At 34.7% G+C, this 19,663-nt stretch overlaps 1 protein-coding gene across 2 annotated transcripts; it reads left to right on the forward strand.

The window, feature by feature from the left end:
• Positions 1-5,278: 5,278 nt before the first annotated feature.
• EMC10 (ER membrane protein complex subunit 10) lies at positions 5,279-18,173 on the forward strand. Of its 2 annotated transcripts, none has more exons than XM_053690858.1 (8): positions 5,279-5,427; positions 9,122-9,188; positions 10,547-10,659; positions 11,541-11,639; positions 11,773-11,954; positions 12,038-12,131; positions 12,346-12,438; positions 15,828-18,173. In XM_053690858.1, the coding sequence occupies exons 1-7, from the start codon at positions 5,299-5,301 to the stop codon at positions 12,427-12,429; spliced, it is 768 nt and encodes a 255-aa protein (XP_053546833.1). In that variant the 5' UTR covers positions 5,279-5,298; the 3' UTR covers positions 12,430-12,438; positions 15,828-18,173. The 2 variants fall into 2 exon arrangements, with proteins under 2 accessions (XP_053546833.1, XP_053546832.1); XM_053690857.1 differs by lacking the exon at positions 12,346-12,438 and having other exon boundaries at positions 15,828-15,931; positions 17,954-18,173.
• The last annotated feature ends 1,490 nt before the right edge of the window (positions 18,174-19,663 follow it).

A 19,663-nucleotide genomic window follows, 5' to 3' on the forward strand; every position in this document is an offset into this window, starting at 1 on the left:
ACCCTTAGATTTTTTATCCTGAGGCAAAAAAGCTCCCTTCCCCCCAGTGACAGTTGAAATAATAGAATCCAACTGAGAACCAAATAATGTATAACCTTGGAAAGAGAGAGAGAGCAACGTTGATTTACAAGTCATATCAGCATTCCAATATTTAAGCCATAAAGCTCTTCTAGCTAATATAGCTAAAGACATATATCTTACATCAATTCTAATGATATAAAAAAATGGCATCACAAATTAAATTATTAGCATGTTGAATTAACTTAACAATGCTATACACATTATGATCTGGTACTTGTTGTGCTAAAGTTTCCAACCAAAAGGTTGAAGCAGCAGCAACATCAGCCAAAGAAATAGCAGGCCTAAGAAGATGACCTGAACATAAATAAGCCTTCCTTAGAAAAGATTCAAGTTTCCTATCTAAAGGATCTTTAAAAGAAGTACTATCTGCCTAAGGAATAGTAGTACGTTTAGCAAGAGTAGAGATGGCCCGATCAACTTTGGGGATCTTTTCCCAAAACTCCAATCTATCAGTTGGCAAAGGATACAGTTTCTTAAACCTTGAAGAAGGAGTAAAAGAAGTACCCAGTCTATTCCATTCCCTAGAAATTACATCTGAAATAGCATCAGGAACTGGAAAAACCTCTGGAATAACTACATGAGGTTTAAAAAACCGAATTTAAACGTTTACTGGTTTTAATATCAAGAGGACTAGTCTCCTCCATATCTAATGCAGTCAACACCTCTTTTAATAAGGAACGAATATACTCCATTTTAAATAAATATGAGGATTTGTCAGTGTCAATATCTGAGGTAGAATCTTCTGAACCAGATAGAGCCTCATCAGAGATAGATAAATCAGAATCCTGTTGGTCATTTAAAAATTCATCAAAATTTATGAGAAGTTTTAAAAGACCTTTTATGTTTATTAGAAGGTGGTATGACAGACAAAGCCTTCTGAATGGAATTAGAAACAAATTCTCTCACATTACCAGGAATATCCTGAACATTAGATGTTGAAGGCACAACAACAGGTAATGGATTATTACTAATGGAAATATTGTCTGCTTTTGAAAGTTTATCATGACAACTAGCACAAACTACAGCCGGAGGAACAGTTACCACAAGTTTACAACTTTGGTAGACCCGACATCAGGCAGCAGGTTTCCAGTAGTAGATTCTGATACAGGGTCAGATTTAGACATCTTGCAATATGTAATAGAAAAAATAACATATAAAGCAAAATTATCAATTTCCCTATATGACAGTTTCAGGAATGGGAAAAAATGCAAACAAAATAAGCCTCTGGAAACCAGAAGCAAAATGAAATAAGGACTTAAATATTGTCAAAAATCTGGCATCAAGTATGACGCACAACTGACAAAATATTTTTTGGTGCCAAGAACGTCTGCAACAAACACGACGCAACTACGTGAAAACTCTCAGCGACAACTAAGACGCCGGAAATTACGAAATTGCGTCAACAAACGTAATTCTCGCGCCAAAAAAAGTCTTGCGCCAAGAATGACGCAATAAATTGTAGCATTTTGCGCTCCCGCGAGCCTAACAGCCCGCAATTTAAAAAAGAAAGTCAATTTGAAAAATTTTCAGGTAAGAAAAAATGTTCTTTTTATATATATATATATATATATATATATATATATATATATATATATATATATATATATATATATAAATGCATTTCCCAAAAAATGAAACTGACAGTCTGTAAGAAGGAAATATACTGATTAACCTGAATCATGGCAAATATAATTAAAAACATTATATTTAGAACTTTACATATAAAGTGCCAAACCATAGCTGAGAATGTCTTAAATAAAAGGAAAACATACTTACCAAAAGACACTCATCTACATAAAGTAGATAGCCAAACCAGTACTGAAACGAGAATCAGCAGAGGTAATGGTATATAAGAGTATATCGTCGATCTGAGAAGGGAGGTAGGAGATGAATCTCTACGACCGATAACAGAGAACCTATGAAATAGATCCCCGTTAGGATGACCATTGTATTCAATACTCCCTTCACATCCCTCTGTCATTCACTGCACTCTGAGAGGAACCAGGCTTCAGCACGCTGAGAAGCGCATGTCAACGTAGAAATCTAGCACAAACTTACTTCACCACCTCCATAGGAGGCAAAGTTTGTAAAAACTGAATTGTGGGTGTGGTGGGGGGTGTATTTATAGGCATTTTGAGGTTTGGGAAACTTTGCCCCTCCTGGTAGGAATGTATATCCCATACGTCACTAGCTCATGGACTCTTGCCAATTACATGAAAGAAATCAGATGTTTACTAAGTTGACAAGTTTTCCAAGACACCATTTAAAGGGACATGAAACCCATATATTTTCTTTCATGATTTAGAAAGAGCATGCAATTTTAAATAACTTTCCAATTTACATCTAATATCTAATTTTCTTCATTCTTTTGATATCCTTTGTTGAAAATAATATCTAAATATGCTCAGTAGCTGCTGATTGGTGGCTGCACATAGATACCTCATGTGATTGGCTCACCCATGTGCATTGTTATATCTTCAACAAAGGATATCTAAAGAATGAATCCTAGCCACTGCCTCACCAGCCTCTGACGTCACTGATATATATATATATATACCGGTATATATATACGTACATACATATACATCTTTAGACATATATATGTATGCATCTCTATGTTAAAGCCCTTTGCCTGCCTTTTTTTTCTCTCTAACACCTGACCTGAGACCTTATATCTTTGAGCCCTTATAGCTTTTTTGTGCAATATTTTTTGGGAAATAATTTTTATTAGCTGGCGTTATTATGAGTGCAACTGTACTTTTTAATGTATTTTTTATGTGTTTTGTGACACTTTTTTGTTTTCGCAAAACTGTTATCCAGAGCTTTGAGGTCGTGATAACCCGACGCAAGTTAACTTCAATTGCGCTCAAGCAATAACATTTACTTTCAACTTGTAATATGAGCGGAAAACCAGCCACGCACAAACACCCCCAATGCAACCCTTATCGCTGTTAATGTGCCACTTGTAATCTGGCCCTAAATGGGGCGAAGGCCTGTGACAGGTGCTCAATGACAGAAAAATAATATTATAATGCCTCCGTTTTTCAGAACTTCTCCATTGCACGAGCTGTCATCATACATTATATGTGGAAAACAATGACCTATTGTAGATGATTCTGATACAGGGGGAAAAAAAGTGGAGGATCTCCCTGATTTGCCTTCTGCACTGAAGATAAGAGGTGCCTTGCTGATGGTAGCATTAATATAGAAAGCACAAAATGAATAAGATTTTAACGGGACAAGTTCAGGAGCTGACACATTTATATGAAATTTGTAGCAAACCAGAATATTTAGAAGAGAGATCAATACTATATTTTTAGGAGAAAGTGAGAACTTTATATATGGATGCATACAGAAAAAACAAATATTTATAAGCCAGGAATAAAATTTTATGAGCCACGTCTTCCTAAATTTGTCAAACCTTGGCTACTTGATGCGCTAATAAAGGGGTAAAATAATGTGTCCCTAAATATATGTGACAATATGGCTATATGATTCCACAAATGTTCCTGGTGACGTTGACAATACATAACATCACTGGCAGTACCAATTATAAGCATGGGAGACAAATGTATGGAATTATGTAGAAGTATCTGCAGACGTATTCAAGTAACGCATATATATATATATATATATATATATATATATATATATATATATATATATATATATATATATATATATATATATATATATATGGCTGCTGCTGCTCTATGTCAGTTACAGGACTGTAGCTGATTTTTTGCTTTTTTTCATGTTTTTACATGCAACTGATTTTAACATTTTTTGTACCCAATAAAGCTGTGTTTTTCAATTTTTAAAAATTGCCATATTATTTCTTTTTTCATATGGTCTGGAGATGCGGATTAGCAGAGTGTATATATATATATATATATATATATATATATATATATATATATATATATATAATTAAGTGTACTAACTTCAGTCTGTATATTTAAAATATGAATCCCTTCCAAGTACATTTTTAAATAATAAAAAGTATAGTATATATGTATATATATATATATATATATATATATATATATATATATATATATATATATATATATATATAAAGTATACTGCAGTCTGTATATTTCAATTTCCAAGTACATTTTTAAATAATAGAAAGTATACTGGGTGGTGGCTTGTAGGAAATGCTCTTAAAGGGACAGTCAAGTAAAAAAAATCTTTCATGATTTAAATAGGGCATGTCATTTTAAACAACTTTCTAACTTACTTTTATTACCAATTTTGCTTTGTTCTCTTGGTATTCTTAGTTGAAAGCTAAACCTAGGAGGTTCATATGCTAATTTCGTAGACCTTGAAGGCCACCTCTAATCTGAAAGCGTTGAGTTTTTCACCACTAGAGGGCGTTAGTTTGTGTGTTTCATATAGAGCTCAGGCACGTGAAGCTGCTAGGAGTGACCACTGATTGGCTAAAAATGCAAGTCTGTCAAAAGAACTGAAATAAGGGGGCAGTTTGCAGAGGCTTAGATACAAGGTAATTACAGAGGTAAAAAGTGTATTATTATAACTGTTGGTTATGCAAAACTGAGCAATGGGTAATAAAGAAATTATCTACTTTTTTAAACAACAAAAATTCTGGAGTTTACTGTCCCTTTAAAGTCTTCATTCTTTTCATAATTTTTTTTTTTTTTTTAATTGTACCAAGGTATTCTAGAGCTGGAGAATACATTAGTAAAAATCTCTCTTATTTGTGCTATTATCATGCTATGCCCTCCAAATATATGACAAAATAACCAATGAAGGAAACCCGTTTTCCACACTACTTTATAAGGCAAACGTCCAAAACCACATCTCCCCGATAGTCCACCAAACCTTATTACATGCCCTCAGGAAAATAATGAGATATGGCTGAGAAAATAATTTAGAACGCCAAACTAAGATTTTACCCATTTTACGTCATCTTAGTGCGCACCATAGGTTTGTCTAAAGTGAGGCTTGAAACACATCTTTGATTACAGTGATTTATTGTTTAAGTACTGCCTGCCAAATACATCGTGATACATTGGGTTAAAGAAAAAACATATATCTATTATTTTTCCGTTTCTCCTCTATATTATCTTACTCCGTCTAAAAGAAGCGCGTTAAATATAATTACTCAAGAAGCGATTGAATAGCCTTCATGACGCATGCGCAATTCACTCTACCATAGAGTCGCTGTCGGCACACAGACTTCCTCATACTGTCATGGCGGCCAGTGCAGCGGGGCTGATGGCTTCATGGCAGCTATCGCGGTACAGTGCTTACCACGTTCTTTTAATTATATTTCCTCTACTGCTGTGTGCTGGGGCGCAGGGCAGTGTCTGCAGGCTGAAGGTGAGCAGTCATTGTTTTGTTAGGCAATAGAAAGTGTAATCTGCAAACTGTTTGTCAGTGTCAGGCCTCAAAGACAAGCACCACATAGTGATAAGACAGTGCAGGTGGCTTGGTGACACCCTATTAACATTTTTATATATGAAAGCAGAAGTATATCATACTGGCGTAAGTACTTTTGGGTACTCAGGCAGTAAAATGGTAGCATTATTTTTATGTTCCTTGTCTGTTAAATAATATATGATGATAATGTATGTTATTTAGCTGTTTGCCTTTATGATATTAGGCTTAGCTTTTGATTCTTTACCATTTCTGATGTGATAATGGGATCATCGTGTATAACTTTAAGCACGTACAGTGTGTAGAAAACCATATAAAGTTAAAGGGACATAAAACCCAACATTTTTCATTCATGATTCAGATAGAATATACAATTTTACATTTTACTTCTATCCATTTTGATTCATTCTCTTTGTATCCTTTATTTAAGGTGCAGTAAAGCATTACTGTGAGTTAACTAAACACATCAGTAAAACAATGACAAGAGGTATAGATTTGCTGCCACCAATCAGCAGCCAGCTCCTGAGCATTTCTATATATCCTTTTCATTAAATAATACCCAGAGAACAAAGCAAATTAGATGATAAAAGAAAGTTGTTTAAAATTGTATGCTTTATCTGAATCATGAAAGAAAATGTTTGGGTTTCATATCCCTTTAAAGAGATAGTAAACCTCAACATTTTTCTTTTATTATTCCATTAGAACATACAATTTTAAACAACTTTCCAATTTAATTCTATTATCAAATTTTCTTCATTCTTGTGTTATTCATTGCTGAAGGGACAGCATTGCACTACTGATGGGAAGCTGAAAATATCTATTTAGCCAATCACAAGAGACACGTGTGCAGGCACTATTTAGCAGCTCCCACTAGTGCGTATTCGTCTTTTAACAAGGGATACTAAGAGAACGAAGCACATTTAAAAATAGAAGTGAATTTAAAAGTGTCTTAAAATGACATGCTCTATCTGAATCATGCAAGTTTAATTTTGACTTTCCTATCCTTTTAACTCTGTTGTACAAAAATGTGTTTTTGTTTGATTTTTCTTTGTTTAAGCGCAGAAGCTTTTTAAAGTAACTTGGATATATTTCTATTGTCAAAATATTTAACACATGCCAATAAGTGGTGCATCTTACTTAGCAATGAATGGGTTAAAGGAGTAATGCAATCTTAGTTTCTGTTATGGATGTAAACAGCTTTTTTTTCCATTGATAGTGTGATAAACGCTAACTGTCCATACGTATTTCGGGGATATCTAACTTTTTTCAAAATTAGTCTAAATTTCTCCGGTATCTTTCAGAAATGTATTTATTAGCACTGTACAGATTATCATTGGTTGGAGAAAATAGATTAGTTTGTCAGTTGTATGGGGGCTATGGACTGCCTTTGCAGCATGTTAAAAGTAACAGATATAGGCATCAAGTCATATGTTTGGTTGCATATAATAAAATACTTACAACATGTATTTAGGCCGAGCGCCAAGGTATAGCCTCAGGCTGGTATACAAAGACCTCCTAGCTGGTCTGAATAATGAACAAATATTGATAGTGGTGTATACAGCGCCTAATTAGGCAAGAGGCTTAATATTCAGTGGTGAATCCAGGTGTAGAGTAAATATAGATAAATATACATATAGGTACAGGTATATGATGGAACAGTTTATTAGGTGCTGTATACACCACTATCAATATACTAAAATACTGCTAGAAGCTGTCATGTATGCCTGTAAATATAGTAGTAAGGCAACACATTGATAAATCCTATGAATGCGACTAGGTTTTTTTTTTTTAATATATAGAATTTTAGTCTGAAAAAGATGTATAAAATTATTGAAGCTTGTATACTACTTTATGAAAAATACAAGTTGAAGAAAATGCATTCTCATAAAACCTGTCTGATAAGAAAGATAACAAATGCCTCAAAGAAGTTTCATTCTGTCACTGGATTAAGTTAATTTAGGCACTGAGAGCTCTGCTACCTCCAACAATTTCAGATCATACTTGTCTCATATTTTTTAATCATGTAGTGGTCATGCTTCCCAACTAGACTACCAGGGATCATTGATATGTAATAAAATTAATAACTAAAACATTTGTAATGCATAGGAGTGGGAAGACATGACATAAGGGTTTTTTTTGGTCAAGCACACCACAAAAAGACTGTTTGCAACTTAGCACACACATTGTGGGAGTGCTACCAAGGTGACCAACAATTATTAAAATTACAAAACAACAAGAAAGTGTAGGTGCACATCCTACCACTAGAGTCCACATATTTATAGCATATCTAAATATATACTTCTATTTGCTAAATATACTTGCATTGTTCAAATTAGATTGGGAATAAACATCGACTTATATTTATGTTGCAAAGAATATTATCAGATAAATATGCTTTTAAATAAAAATGGGATCTTAGTCACACAATATGATTATATTCTGCTAAGCCAGTCACCATTTACAAGGTGTCCCATAATAGACTGGTCCTAACACTAATCAGTGTCCACACTGCAGCAAACCATGTCTACACAGACATGCTATAATTTTACCCCCCAAAATCTTCTGCCCATTTACCAATTAATAGTGGGAAGTGCAGAATATTAAAATTATTGTGTGTAATCAATTTCATATATTCCCTTTAATCTATTTTAGATTACTATGTCAATAGTTGCAGATGCAGCGTGTCTATATGGATGTCCAACTGTTAGTGCAAGTCAGTCAGTCTTTTAAACCTCCAAGTGGCTCTTATATCCTCAACATCACACTGTAACATCAACCTTTCATGCAAGCAATCCTTATACTTTCTGTGTACTTTCCTTTAAGTCTCTAGATTGTAAACCAGGTATGCACAGAATTTGTGGAGAAAGAAACTATTTTTTTGAATTGTGTCAAGGGAACCAATCTACTATAGATAAGAAAATATTGCTGGGCAATATTACTGTTATCTTCTTTATTTGTGTATTGTTCTAATGAAAGGGGTATTGTATTCCTGTGTATAAATGTTATGTATTTGATACTCCTATTCCATGCTTCAGAATAAGAAACCTCTATCAAATTTGAATTGGGTGAGGCTGATAATAGATATGTTTCTGAGAAAATACTCTGTATCATACATCTTCTCCAATGATTAAAGTGAATGTAAAGTTTTATAAATTAGTGCCCGGTTTTTAAAAACAGTGGAACTTTCATTCATGAAAGTTTTTATTGCAGCGCATTTTTTACAAATACTTACCTTGCTCTTCAGAAAAGCCGGATCAGAGGTCCCCTGCTCGCAGCTCCTCTGTACTTGCGTCACTAATGACGAAACCGGCTTCCTCCAATCATGGCTCCCCCCCCCCCCCCCCTCAGAGCGTCTATCTCGTGAGGCCACACCATGATTGGAGGAAGTTGTCGTCATTGCTGTGTAAGTACAGCATAAGCGGGCGGGGGATCGCTGATCCTGTCTCGCTGAATAGAAAGGTAAGTATTTGTAAAAATATGTTGCAATGTAAACGTTCATGAATAAAAGTGCTCCTATTTTTAATAATATTTTTAAAAACCTGGCACTAATTCATGAAAGTTTACATTCACTTTAAGAAGTTAAAATAAGATAGACCAGCTTCTCCTAAAGTATTAATATTTCAAGCATTTTTAATAGGTTGGAGATAGCAGAGAGTCAGAAAGCTGTGGAACAAACTTGGAACTGGAACATTCTTTTGAACTTGGTGAGTTAGATCTTTTACATATTTCTTACTTATCCTGTAATTAGCATCTAACTGCGATTTGCCTTAATATGTTACTAGTGATTTTCTTAAAGTGACAAAGTACTCAAATGTTATATTGTGTATTTGCACGTTTATATATTTTTCTTGATTATAGGGCGTTTATAGTTGAAAAAATGACATGCTCTAATTCGTTAGAGCATGTCATTTTAAAACTAGCAACCCTGCATGTGTATGTATATAACACCCACAAAGTAAAGCAGAAAACTGCTGGTCCAGAGTGTAAACTACAGCGGACCCAGGTGTCGATCACAAAACTTTAGAAAAACGTATCAAATTATTTATCTAAAAAAATCTTGCTATAGTTTAATGGTGATTTTTCTGACGAATATCATTAGATAAGTGTTTCTAAAGGATTGTGGTCAACTCTCCAATCTGCAGTACTAGTTGCACAGCTGGGTCTTGCGACTAGCAGTGTTGATTAGGTCAGTTTCCACTGGGGGCCAGCAGTTCTGAGTGGCTCCTGAGCTATATTTTAAAGGTATAGTAAACTCCAAAAATGTTGTTTGTTTAAAAAGATAGATAATTCCTTTATTTACTATTCCCCAGTTTTGCATTAACCATAGCCTCCGAGTCCTTATCTCAAATCTTTTGACAGACTTGCATTTCAGGCAATTAGTGCTGACTCTTAAATAACTTCACATGCATGAGCACAGTGTTATCTATATGAAACACATGAACTAAAGCCCTCTAGCTGTGAAAAACTGTCAAATGCAAAGGCGGCCTTCAAGGGCTTAGAAATTGGCATATGAGCCTACCTAGGTTTAGCTTTCAACTAAGAATAACGAGAACAAAGAACATTTGATGATAAAAGTAAATTAGAAAGTTTTAAAATTACAAGCCTTGTCTGAATCACGAAAGTTTAATTTGGACTTTACTATCCCTTTAACTGTATTTACAGGGTTTCTCGTTTTAAAAAAAAGTTTAAGTAAAAGCTGTTTGCATTTAAAGTGTAACTAAGTAATGCATGATTTACAACTGAGTCCTGGGACTCTAATACTGACTGGCTGATAGGGGCATAATTGTTTTATTCCTCCACAGGAACATCCTATTTTAAAAAAACAAAAAAAACCACTTTTAATACATTTTGAAGTCTCTCTTATATGAAACAGAAAACCTTTTTAGTGTTATGTTTTCATGGCAAGTACAGGATCAGATTATAATAATGTCAGCAATGTGTTCATAGTTTGTTCTTGATCCATTATGCACACAGTTATTACTCCAAAATAAATGAACAATTCATATAATTTATTTGAATAAACCTCTTAATTATTATTTTAACCACTCATTTATTAAAATAGATGATACCATCCAGTTCAAGAAGAGGGGGACCCTGCTGTTAAGTCCTACAGCAGAACAAAGTATTTCTGTTTCACAAAAGCAGCTAACCGAGGATGAGAGAAACAAACTGAGGGTAAGTAATATAATATAGTAACACACCCACACCATGAAACTATTTTTTTTTCTTTTTTTGTGCGTTTATTTGGCTCTGCAAAATAACATGTAAGAGGGAATATGAAATGTCAAAAAACGAGTGAATAGCCATTGATTTAATACAGGATATTTGCACTTCACTTTATGATAGTGGCTACCCTTTTTCTTTGTGGACTAAAGCCCAGATTGTCTTATCCAAATAAGGCAAATGGTGGGTGGAGTTTGGCTATTGAAAAATAATTGCATTACTGAGGATGTTTGTTTTATAAACATATAGCAAAGCAGACATTTCTTGTAATTACAGGGTGTTTTTTGTCCCCCTAAAAACAATAGGGACCAAAAGACCTTTTAGTGAGAAACCTCAAGATCCACTCAAAATTAATACACATTCATTCAAGCTAGCTTATAGAGAAAGGTATTGGGATTTCACTCAAGGCTCTTGCCCTGGAATGAGCTTTACCTAGCAGCAATAAAAAATCTTATCTACTACTGATGAGTTCTAATAGAAACAAAACCGCTTTCTAGTAGTGATTTTTGTATTTGCTGCACTCACCCCATTAGGGACTGATGTGTGTTAGTATTTGAAGCAAAAAGCCTGTATATCTTATTTGCATATCTTACCCAGAATCCTCTTGCGCATTGGTAACAATGTATATGGTGTTTTACTGGGTAAAGGCAAGCAGGGATACTTGCCTATATGTGCTAATTGCCTGTGCAATCATTTCTATTGATTTAAGAATGTAATAAGATATTAGGTGCTATTGACATCCATGTACTTTACATTTTTGAATGGTTCATTTATGTACTATATATTTGACACTGGGAGTTTGGCATTTGTTTTATTTTTTGACCTCTTGACAGGATATTGCAAATTTGAATGGCCTCTATCGAATTAGAATTCCTAGAAAAATCGGAGTTTCTGAAGAGCTGACTGATTATGTTACATCCTTTGTTCGTGCAGTGAGTAGCTTTCTTTACTTTTTTGGTTAATTGGTAAATATTTATTGTTAATGAGAATATATAAAATAATTCAATCGATACACAAAAAAAAAAACAGAACTGAAATTTTTTTTATTTTTTTTTATATACACAGTGTTCCATGGTAGAATCACATCTTTCCGATCAAATTACAGTTCATACAGACATATCAGGAAATATTATTGGAGTATCCATAGTGACATTTCCTGGATCCTGCAATGGCGTAGAGGTTGAAGATGTAGATTTAGAACTGTTTAACACAACAGTCCTAATTCAACAGCCCATAACAGCAGCAGTGTGAGTTTTGAGCTCAGAGCCTCAATGCATCAGATAAAAAAATAAACGATTATGTATTTATGTCATGTATTTATGTTCTCCAGACCCGAAACTGCAACATTTATAGAACGTCTAGAGATGGAGCAAGCACAAAAAGCTAAGAATCCTCAAGAGCAGAAGTCTTTTTTTGCTAAATATGTAAGTTAAAAGTCAGACATTTATTGGAAATCTGCTTATTTTATGTATCATGCCTCCCCCCGTATCAAACTAATATCTTTAATCTTTTGTAAAAGTAAAAAAGCAATTGGTTTTTGTCCCCAAGAAAACTACGTGAGCTGAAGGTTGAAAATATATATAAAATATACTAAGTGGGTTATTTATGACTACCTGTTTTATCTTTCCCTCCTCACAGTGGCATTTAATTCTGGGAGGGGCAATATTGCTAATGTTAACCAATTCGGCGAAAGCCCCAAGGGAACAAGGACAACAGGCCTGAGGACTTGAAGTAATTCATTTGACAACTCCTCTTTACCCCCTTCTTTAATGCTCTTCTACTTATCTGTGCTTACTTTCTTTGGGCTCTGAGTCATTTGTACTTAAAGTAGAGATTTAGTGGTAGAGAAATATAAAAAATAAAATAAAATCCACTACTATTTGGAAAGTAAAAAAAAGTACTAAGATCCCACCCCTTGACTAGTAACTAACCAACCTATTTCTCAACTATGAATCCAAATTATCTTTTTATATTGTTTTCTCCCCATTAGCTCTGGCAAAAAAGTATTGTTTAATTTGGAGTAAATGTTTCAATATGCTTTGTAGGAGAGACCCATAGTTTTTAATATGTTTATACGGCATATGCATAAACAGTTGTCTTTTTATATCTGTCTCTTAGAGAGAGATTTGAGCACACTAATCAGAGCTTTATAACCATAGTATGACCAAAGGGAGATTACTGCTGCATAGTTCTCAGTTAATTTTCCAAATTCTTCTCTGTGAAGTAGAAATATAGATGAGGTAAAGGAAATCATCACTGTAGTAAAAATAATGCACTAAAATCTTGCTTTGTATTGCGGTTTATTAATATGCATTACTACATTTTATTCCACATTTGGAAATCAGTTCATTGCATGTTCATTTTTTTTTTTTTTTTTGATTACTTTTTTATTTTGAGGAATGATCACCGGGGACATGTTGCACATTTTAACCCTTTGAGTGCTAAGCACTTTCCCACCTGGGTGCTAAGGTTTTTTTATTTTATATATTTTTTAAAATATATATTTTTTTTACTTTATTTCAGATTACCAAGCCTGACATACAGGCTTCTAAGCAGCAAGCCCCCTGCTCCTATATTTAACATTGTTAATGTTAAATAAAGTTGTGCGGTGACGTCATCACGTTATTGAGCGTGACGTCACCACGCAAAATGGGAAGCTCCGGCGATGCCTGGCATTATGCAGCACCGATCGCCGGGGTGGGAGCCCCCAGATCTCCCTCAAGTTGGGAGACTGCTTGTGACGGCTCTGAGCCATCATTAGCACCAGAGTGGGAAACTGTGACGGCTCTGAGCCGTCATTAGCACTAAAGGGGTTAATATCAGTGGTTTTAAAGTGATTGTAAACTTTACATGATTTTAAAATCGGGTCTGGAATCTTAGCGTTATTTTTGATGGACTTTAATTGATCAGCCGGAGCGTGGGATATTTAAATGGCATGGCTAGATTAAAAAATAAATTGCAGAACATCTTTATTAGAAGTGATCAATTAAAGTCCATCCCAAACAGCTCTTAGATTCCCGACCTGGTTTTAAAACACGTCAAGTTTACCATCACTTTAATTCCTTCTTCATTCGTAGAAGAATATTTCTTGCTTCTTTCTGCTGTTTTATATACTTTTGATGGCTGCTTTTATTTTTGTGGCAACATATGTGCCCTCAGTAATTTGGAGTAATTCTTACAATGCAGTACAAGTACAAGTACTCAGAGCATTGCTGACTATTTTTCTATTCCTTTTGGTGATGGATTTCTTTTCACTTCTCTTTCTATGCTCACCATGGTAGTCTAGTAGAGAGAGATGAGGGTGGTGGGTCTCGTGATTGTATATAGAATGTATTGTGGCTAGATTTTGGATTAGATTGTAAGCATTAGAGCATGACTTGTTAGAAGGTCTTGCACCTTCTGCTTCTTGTGCTGCTTTATTTTTCATTAAAAAGGATGGTATGTGATTAAATTATGCCAGACTAAGACTATGAATACTGTTGTGAAATGTGTGACTAGTTCAGCTATAATTGTTGTAGCAGTTGATTCAAATCTCAAACACTGAAAGTCATGCAGTCAATCGCTTTTGATTCATTGGGTTAAAGGAATAGTCTAGTCAAAATTAAAACGTTATGATTCAGATAAGCATGCAATTTTAAGCAACTTTCTAATTTACTCCTAATATCAATTTTTCTTCGTTATTTTAGTATCTTTATTTGAATGGAAGCTTAGAAGCCGGCATATTTAAGGTTTAGCACCTGGGTAGCGCTTGTTGATTGGTGGATACATTTATACCAATCAGCGCTACCCAACTGCTGAACCAAAAATGGGCCGGCTCCTATGCTTTCATTCTTGCTTGTTCAAATAAAGAGAACAAGAACATTTATTATAGGAGTAAATTAGAAAGTTGCTTAAAATTGCCTGCTCTATATGAATCAGGAAAGTTTAATTTTGACTAGACTATTCCTTTAAGTACTGATCACGAGGGAAGTAATATCTCACATGAACTTTTGGTGGATATACTTATGAGATTCAAATTTGTCTACTGATTTAAAGTATTTTAATATGATTTTTTTTTTTTTAGTTTTTTTTTTTTTTAGTTTTTTTTTTTTTTATCTAATCTGCAACCACAGACATCCCTTAAGATAATTTTAATGGTTTATATAGTGATCCGTCAAAGGACCACTCAATGCAGAAAAAGTGCATAATAAAAAGACAATGATTTAACACCTACTTTCAAATAAGCAGATTTATTATTTCTCCCATTTTCCGTCCCCCTGTATCATGTGACAGACATCAGCCAATCACAGACTAGTATACATACAGTTGTGCTCATAAGTTTACATACCCTGGCAGAATTTGATTTCTTGGCCATTTTTCAGAGAATATTAATAACAAACTTTTCTTTCACTCATGGTTAGTGTTTGGCTGAAGCCATTTATTATCAATCAACTGTGTTTACTCTTTTTAAATCATAATAACAGAAACTACCCAAATGACCGTGATCAAAAGTTTACATACCCTTGTGATTTTGGCCTGATAACATGCACACAAGTTGACACAAAGGAGGTTTGAATGGCTATTAAAAAGGTAACCATCCTCACCTGTGATATGTTTTCTTGTAATTAGTGTGTGTGTATATAAAAGGTCAATGAGTTTCTGGACTCCTGACAGACCCTTGCATCTTTCATCCAGTGCTGCACTGAAGTTTCTGGAGTCATGGGGAAAGAAAAAGAATTGTCAAAGGATCTGCGGGAAAAGTAGTTGAACTGTATAAAACAGGAAAGGGATATAAAAAGATATCCAAGGAATTGAGAATACAACACTAACCATGAGTAAAAGAAAAGTGTTTGTGTTATCATTCATATTCTCTGAAAAATGGCCAAGAAATCCTAAATTCTGCCAGGGTATGTAAACTTATGAGCACAACTTGTACACCCTGTGAGCTTGTGCACATGCTCCGTAGAATCTTGTTCCCCAGAAAGTGTGAATATAAAAAGTCTGCAAAATTTGATGGAAGTAAATTGGAAAGTGTCAAATTGCAAAGTGTCTTAAAACTGCATGCTCTTTCTGAATCATTAAAGTTTTTATTTTGACTTGAGTGTTCCTTTAAACATGTTTACTTGTCAACTTTTTTGCAGTGGATGTACATTATTCCTGTTGTCCTGTTTTTGATGATGTCTGGAGCTTCTGATGCCGGCAACCAAGGAGGCAATGGGGGAGGAGGTGGTACCGGAGGGGCAAGGTGATCGCTTGAGATGGATTTTTTTTTTTATCTTTAAATCTTCTCATACAAAATACAGGAGAGTACAGAGTGCACAGCAACACTTGTTTTTATGTCTGTGGGGACTGGAATATTTTTCACCAAGCAAAGGAGTACTTCTTTTTTTTTTTTTTTTTTTTTTTTATGAAGTATTGACCTTCAGTAATTCGAGGGTTTATCAGTTTAATTTATTTGTCTGATTGTTTTTGTAGATATTTGATGGATCTGCCGCATTATGTACAAATACTATTCTAAATGAATTGCTTGTGTAAATAATTTGTTGCTGTATCAATCAATGAAGAATGTTCATTTCTTTATTATATTTTTTGTGCATGAAAAATATTGAACTAGCATAGATACATTTATGGTAAGGACCCATAAAAATATGCAATCATATGTTAAGGCTATGAGAAATGTTCCCCATATACATAAGCTCCTTGTATCTCTGCAGGAGGAATAATTCTGTCTGACATACAGAGCAAAATGAAGAGACAGTAAAGTAAAAAATAAACATTCATGGGTTAGCTAGAACATACAATTTAAAGTGACATAAAACATATTGAGATGTGCATATCCTAAAAGGGCTAATTGGGTAAACATAGTTTGCATAAAAAAAATGTTTAAAAATTGCTGGCAAGTATTTTAAAAAATAATCAAAGTGAGTTACATAGCTATGCTGTCCGGATTAGTCTGATCCGCCCCCTTATCAGTGTTTAGCATCAGAAACACAGGCATTGTATTTTAACTGAGTTCACAGCAGCTTATTAGCTTCTAGGCATGCTCAAGCAGATGAGTGTTTAAAGTCTTCAATTCTACCAAACAAAGGTGGATATAGATGCAGCCATAAAAGGAATTGTATGGGGGGGGGGGGGGTTAGACCTGTACAATTCGGAAATTGGGAGCTCTGGAGCGTGCATGTGTCTTTAGCTCTCTGTTTCAGTAGAGTTTGCAACAATATAAAACACTTCTACATTGTTGCTAAACAATGCAGCCATCGAGAAATTAAAGGGACAGTAAAGTCAAAATGAAACTTGTATGGATTGGATAAAGCATGACATTTTAAACCACTTTACAATTTACTTATTACAGATTTTGCTTAGTTCTCTTGTTATCCTTTTGTTAAAGAGTAATCATAAGTGAGCTCATCTGGCTGCAGTGTTTGCAACAATGTTTATGGCAATGTTATATATAGTTGCAATCACAGCTGACACAGACACTCTGACAGCAGAGTTTGCAACTATGTATAACATTGTTTTAAGCATTTTTGCAAACGCTTGCTGAATGGCTTGGGACACATGCATGCGTCTGAGCTCAGCTAGGATTACTCTTTAACAAAGGATACCAGGAGAACTAAGCAATATTGATAATATAAGTAAATTAAAAAGTTGTTTAAAATTACATGCTCTATCTGAATTACGAAAGTTTAATTTTGACTTTACTGTCCCTTTAAGACACACCAGCACTTATATTACATAAATTTACTATTCAACAAAGGAAACCAAGAAAATGAAGCAAATTTGATAACAGAAGTTGTTTTTAAAATTGCATGCCTTATCTTAACCATGAAAGTTTAATTATGACTTTGCTGTCCCTTTAACGTTATAAAGCAGGGATGGGGAACCTTGGCCCTCCTGATGTTTTTTAGAACTCATTACCCATGATGCTTAGGCACTCTGAAGTCCAGTTGAGCATATTGGGAAATGTAGTTCTGAAACATCTGGATGGCCAAGGTTCCCCTAAATGAAGGAAATCTAAAATGTGAGGGTTTCATAAAACTAGAAATCCATCTTCAAATATCTGCTTAGATGACAGGATTGAATATATTTTTATCTATGCACAGAATGGATGTTCTTATTGTTTATTCAAGCTGCATTTTAAATTGGTAAAAAGAAATTTAGACTTAAAACAAATACTTCCTGTTTTCAGCTGGGGTGTTTTTTGTTGTTGTTTTTTTAAATTGATGTAAAGCCTCTAATTTTGTGCTTTATCAAACGTTTATTCCAGATAAAAGGACATTATCCCTTTTGATCATTCTACACCAGTGTCATTCTTCAAGGACACAATGCACAAAATAGGTTACCATGTACTTGCACTTTTGATCTGATGCTGTCTTAACTGAATAGTTTCAGGGTTCATTTTTAGTTTTTACAATACATCAACATTCTATTTATTTTTATCTCTGTTGTGCTCTTAACTGTTTTCAATAAAACAGCCCAGTACAGTATCTACTATAGTTTGTGTGTTCTATAGACTTGGGTATTCCACATACACCGTTATGGAATCTCCTTTTCACTGATCATAGATTAGTCCATGGTTTCCAAATTCCAATCCTCAGGACCCACTCATAACCCTGATGTTTAAGGTTACCTTAGATGATAACAGATTAGATGATTACAATAGAGCAGCAGCCGATTAGTTCACCTATATTGGTATAGGTCTGAAAATTAGGGTTACCTTAGATGAGAGTGGATTAGATAATTACAATAGAGCAGCATCTGATTAATTCACCTACAGTGGCATAGGTCTGATAATTAGGATTAATTAGTGAAAAAAGCGAGATAAGGTCTGTTACACCGCTACAGTGTTAGATACACATATGGCAGTGGAGTGCTCAAGCTTGAGCAATTGTATCCGCATGAAGTCTGACAGTCCAACCGTCACTATATACACTTCACAGATACACACAGAATAGTATAGCAGAGTTTTAGCCACCAATCACAGTGAAATTGTAACTTATTGTGAAGAGTCCATACCGCTTGTCATCAGTCTGTCGCATAGGTAGTCCTCATCAACAGGTCCCTGGAGCGATGTCGTCTGCTTCCTATCCTCCTAGGGGGTTACCAGACACTTGCACTTAGTACGGGCAATCACCGCTTTCGCATTACGCTCTGTGGCTAAAATCCTCTCATTCGTCAGAGAAATGCTTCTGACCAATCCCCTGCAGGATACTCTATCCAGGCATGCTCACTCACAGCCAATCAATAAGTACAATCCAAGCATTCAAGGAGCACCGAAATAGGAGTAAAATTTAACTTTTATTCATATACAAGTTAAAAGTGGGGCAAAACACAAACCCTGGGGTAAAACAGTAAAGTCCATAAGTAAAGATACAGGCTGATGTGTTTCGGCTTGTGCCGTATTCTTAGCCTCTTGATAAAACTCTAACTGCAATTAACGTTTAAAAAAACATTACCTGCTTGCCTATTGGTTAATGGTTTTCAACACCTTTAAAGAAATTAACCCAATCAGGCACTTGTGGGATATGCTTCCGGTCCTTCTATCATTTCCTTTAGTATCTACCTTACAGTCAAAAAAATACATTTATGTATATTATCAAGCAAACAACATAAGGTTACATATTCAAATGCAATTGTCAGCTTCCAGACTCGGTCATAAGCAACCTGGGGTCCCTAGTACTTGGACTTCTAAGAAGAATCCGGACAAATAGCATGAAATTACAACACATATACAAATACCTAGTCAGTTCTCATTTGGTCTGTTCTATAAATCCTAATCCAAGGTTCCGTTTTAACCTTACACTCTATCATGTGTATATTGTAATATATACCAGAAATCTATTGTCCCTACATGGGGTGACCCTTCCCCCCCCCTGATTCACTTTCCCTTCATATTGACTGATATACTCTAAATAGCCCCCTTTACCATGACATAAATGTTGCATAGTGTGGCAAAAGCAATGCAAAATAATCATAG

Source organism: Bombina bombina, chromosome 8, assembly GCF_027579735.1.
Source record: "Bombina bombina isolate aBomBom1 chromosome 8, aBomBom1.pri, whole genome shotgun sequence".
Classification (NCBI taxonomy): Eukaryota; Metazoa; Chordata; class Amphibia; order Anura; family Bombinatoridae; genus Bombina; species Bombina bombina.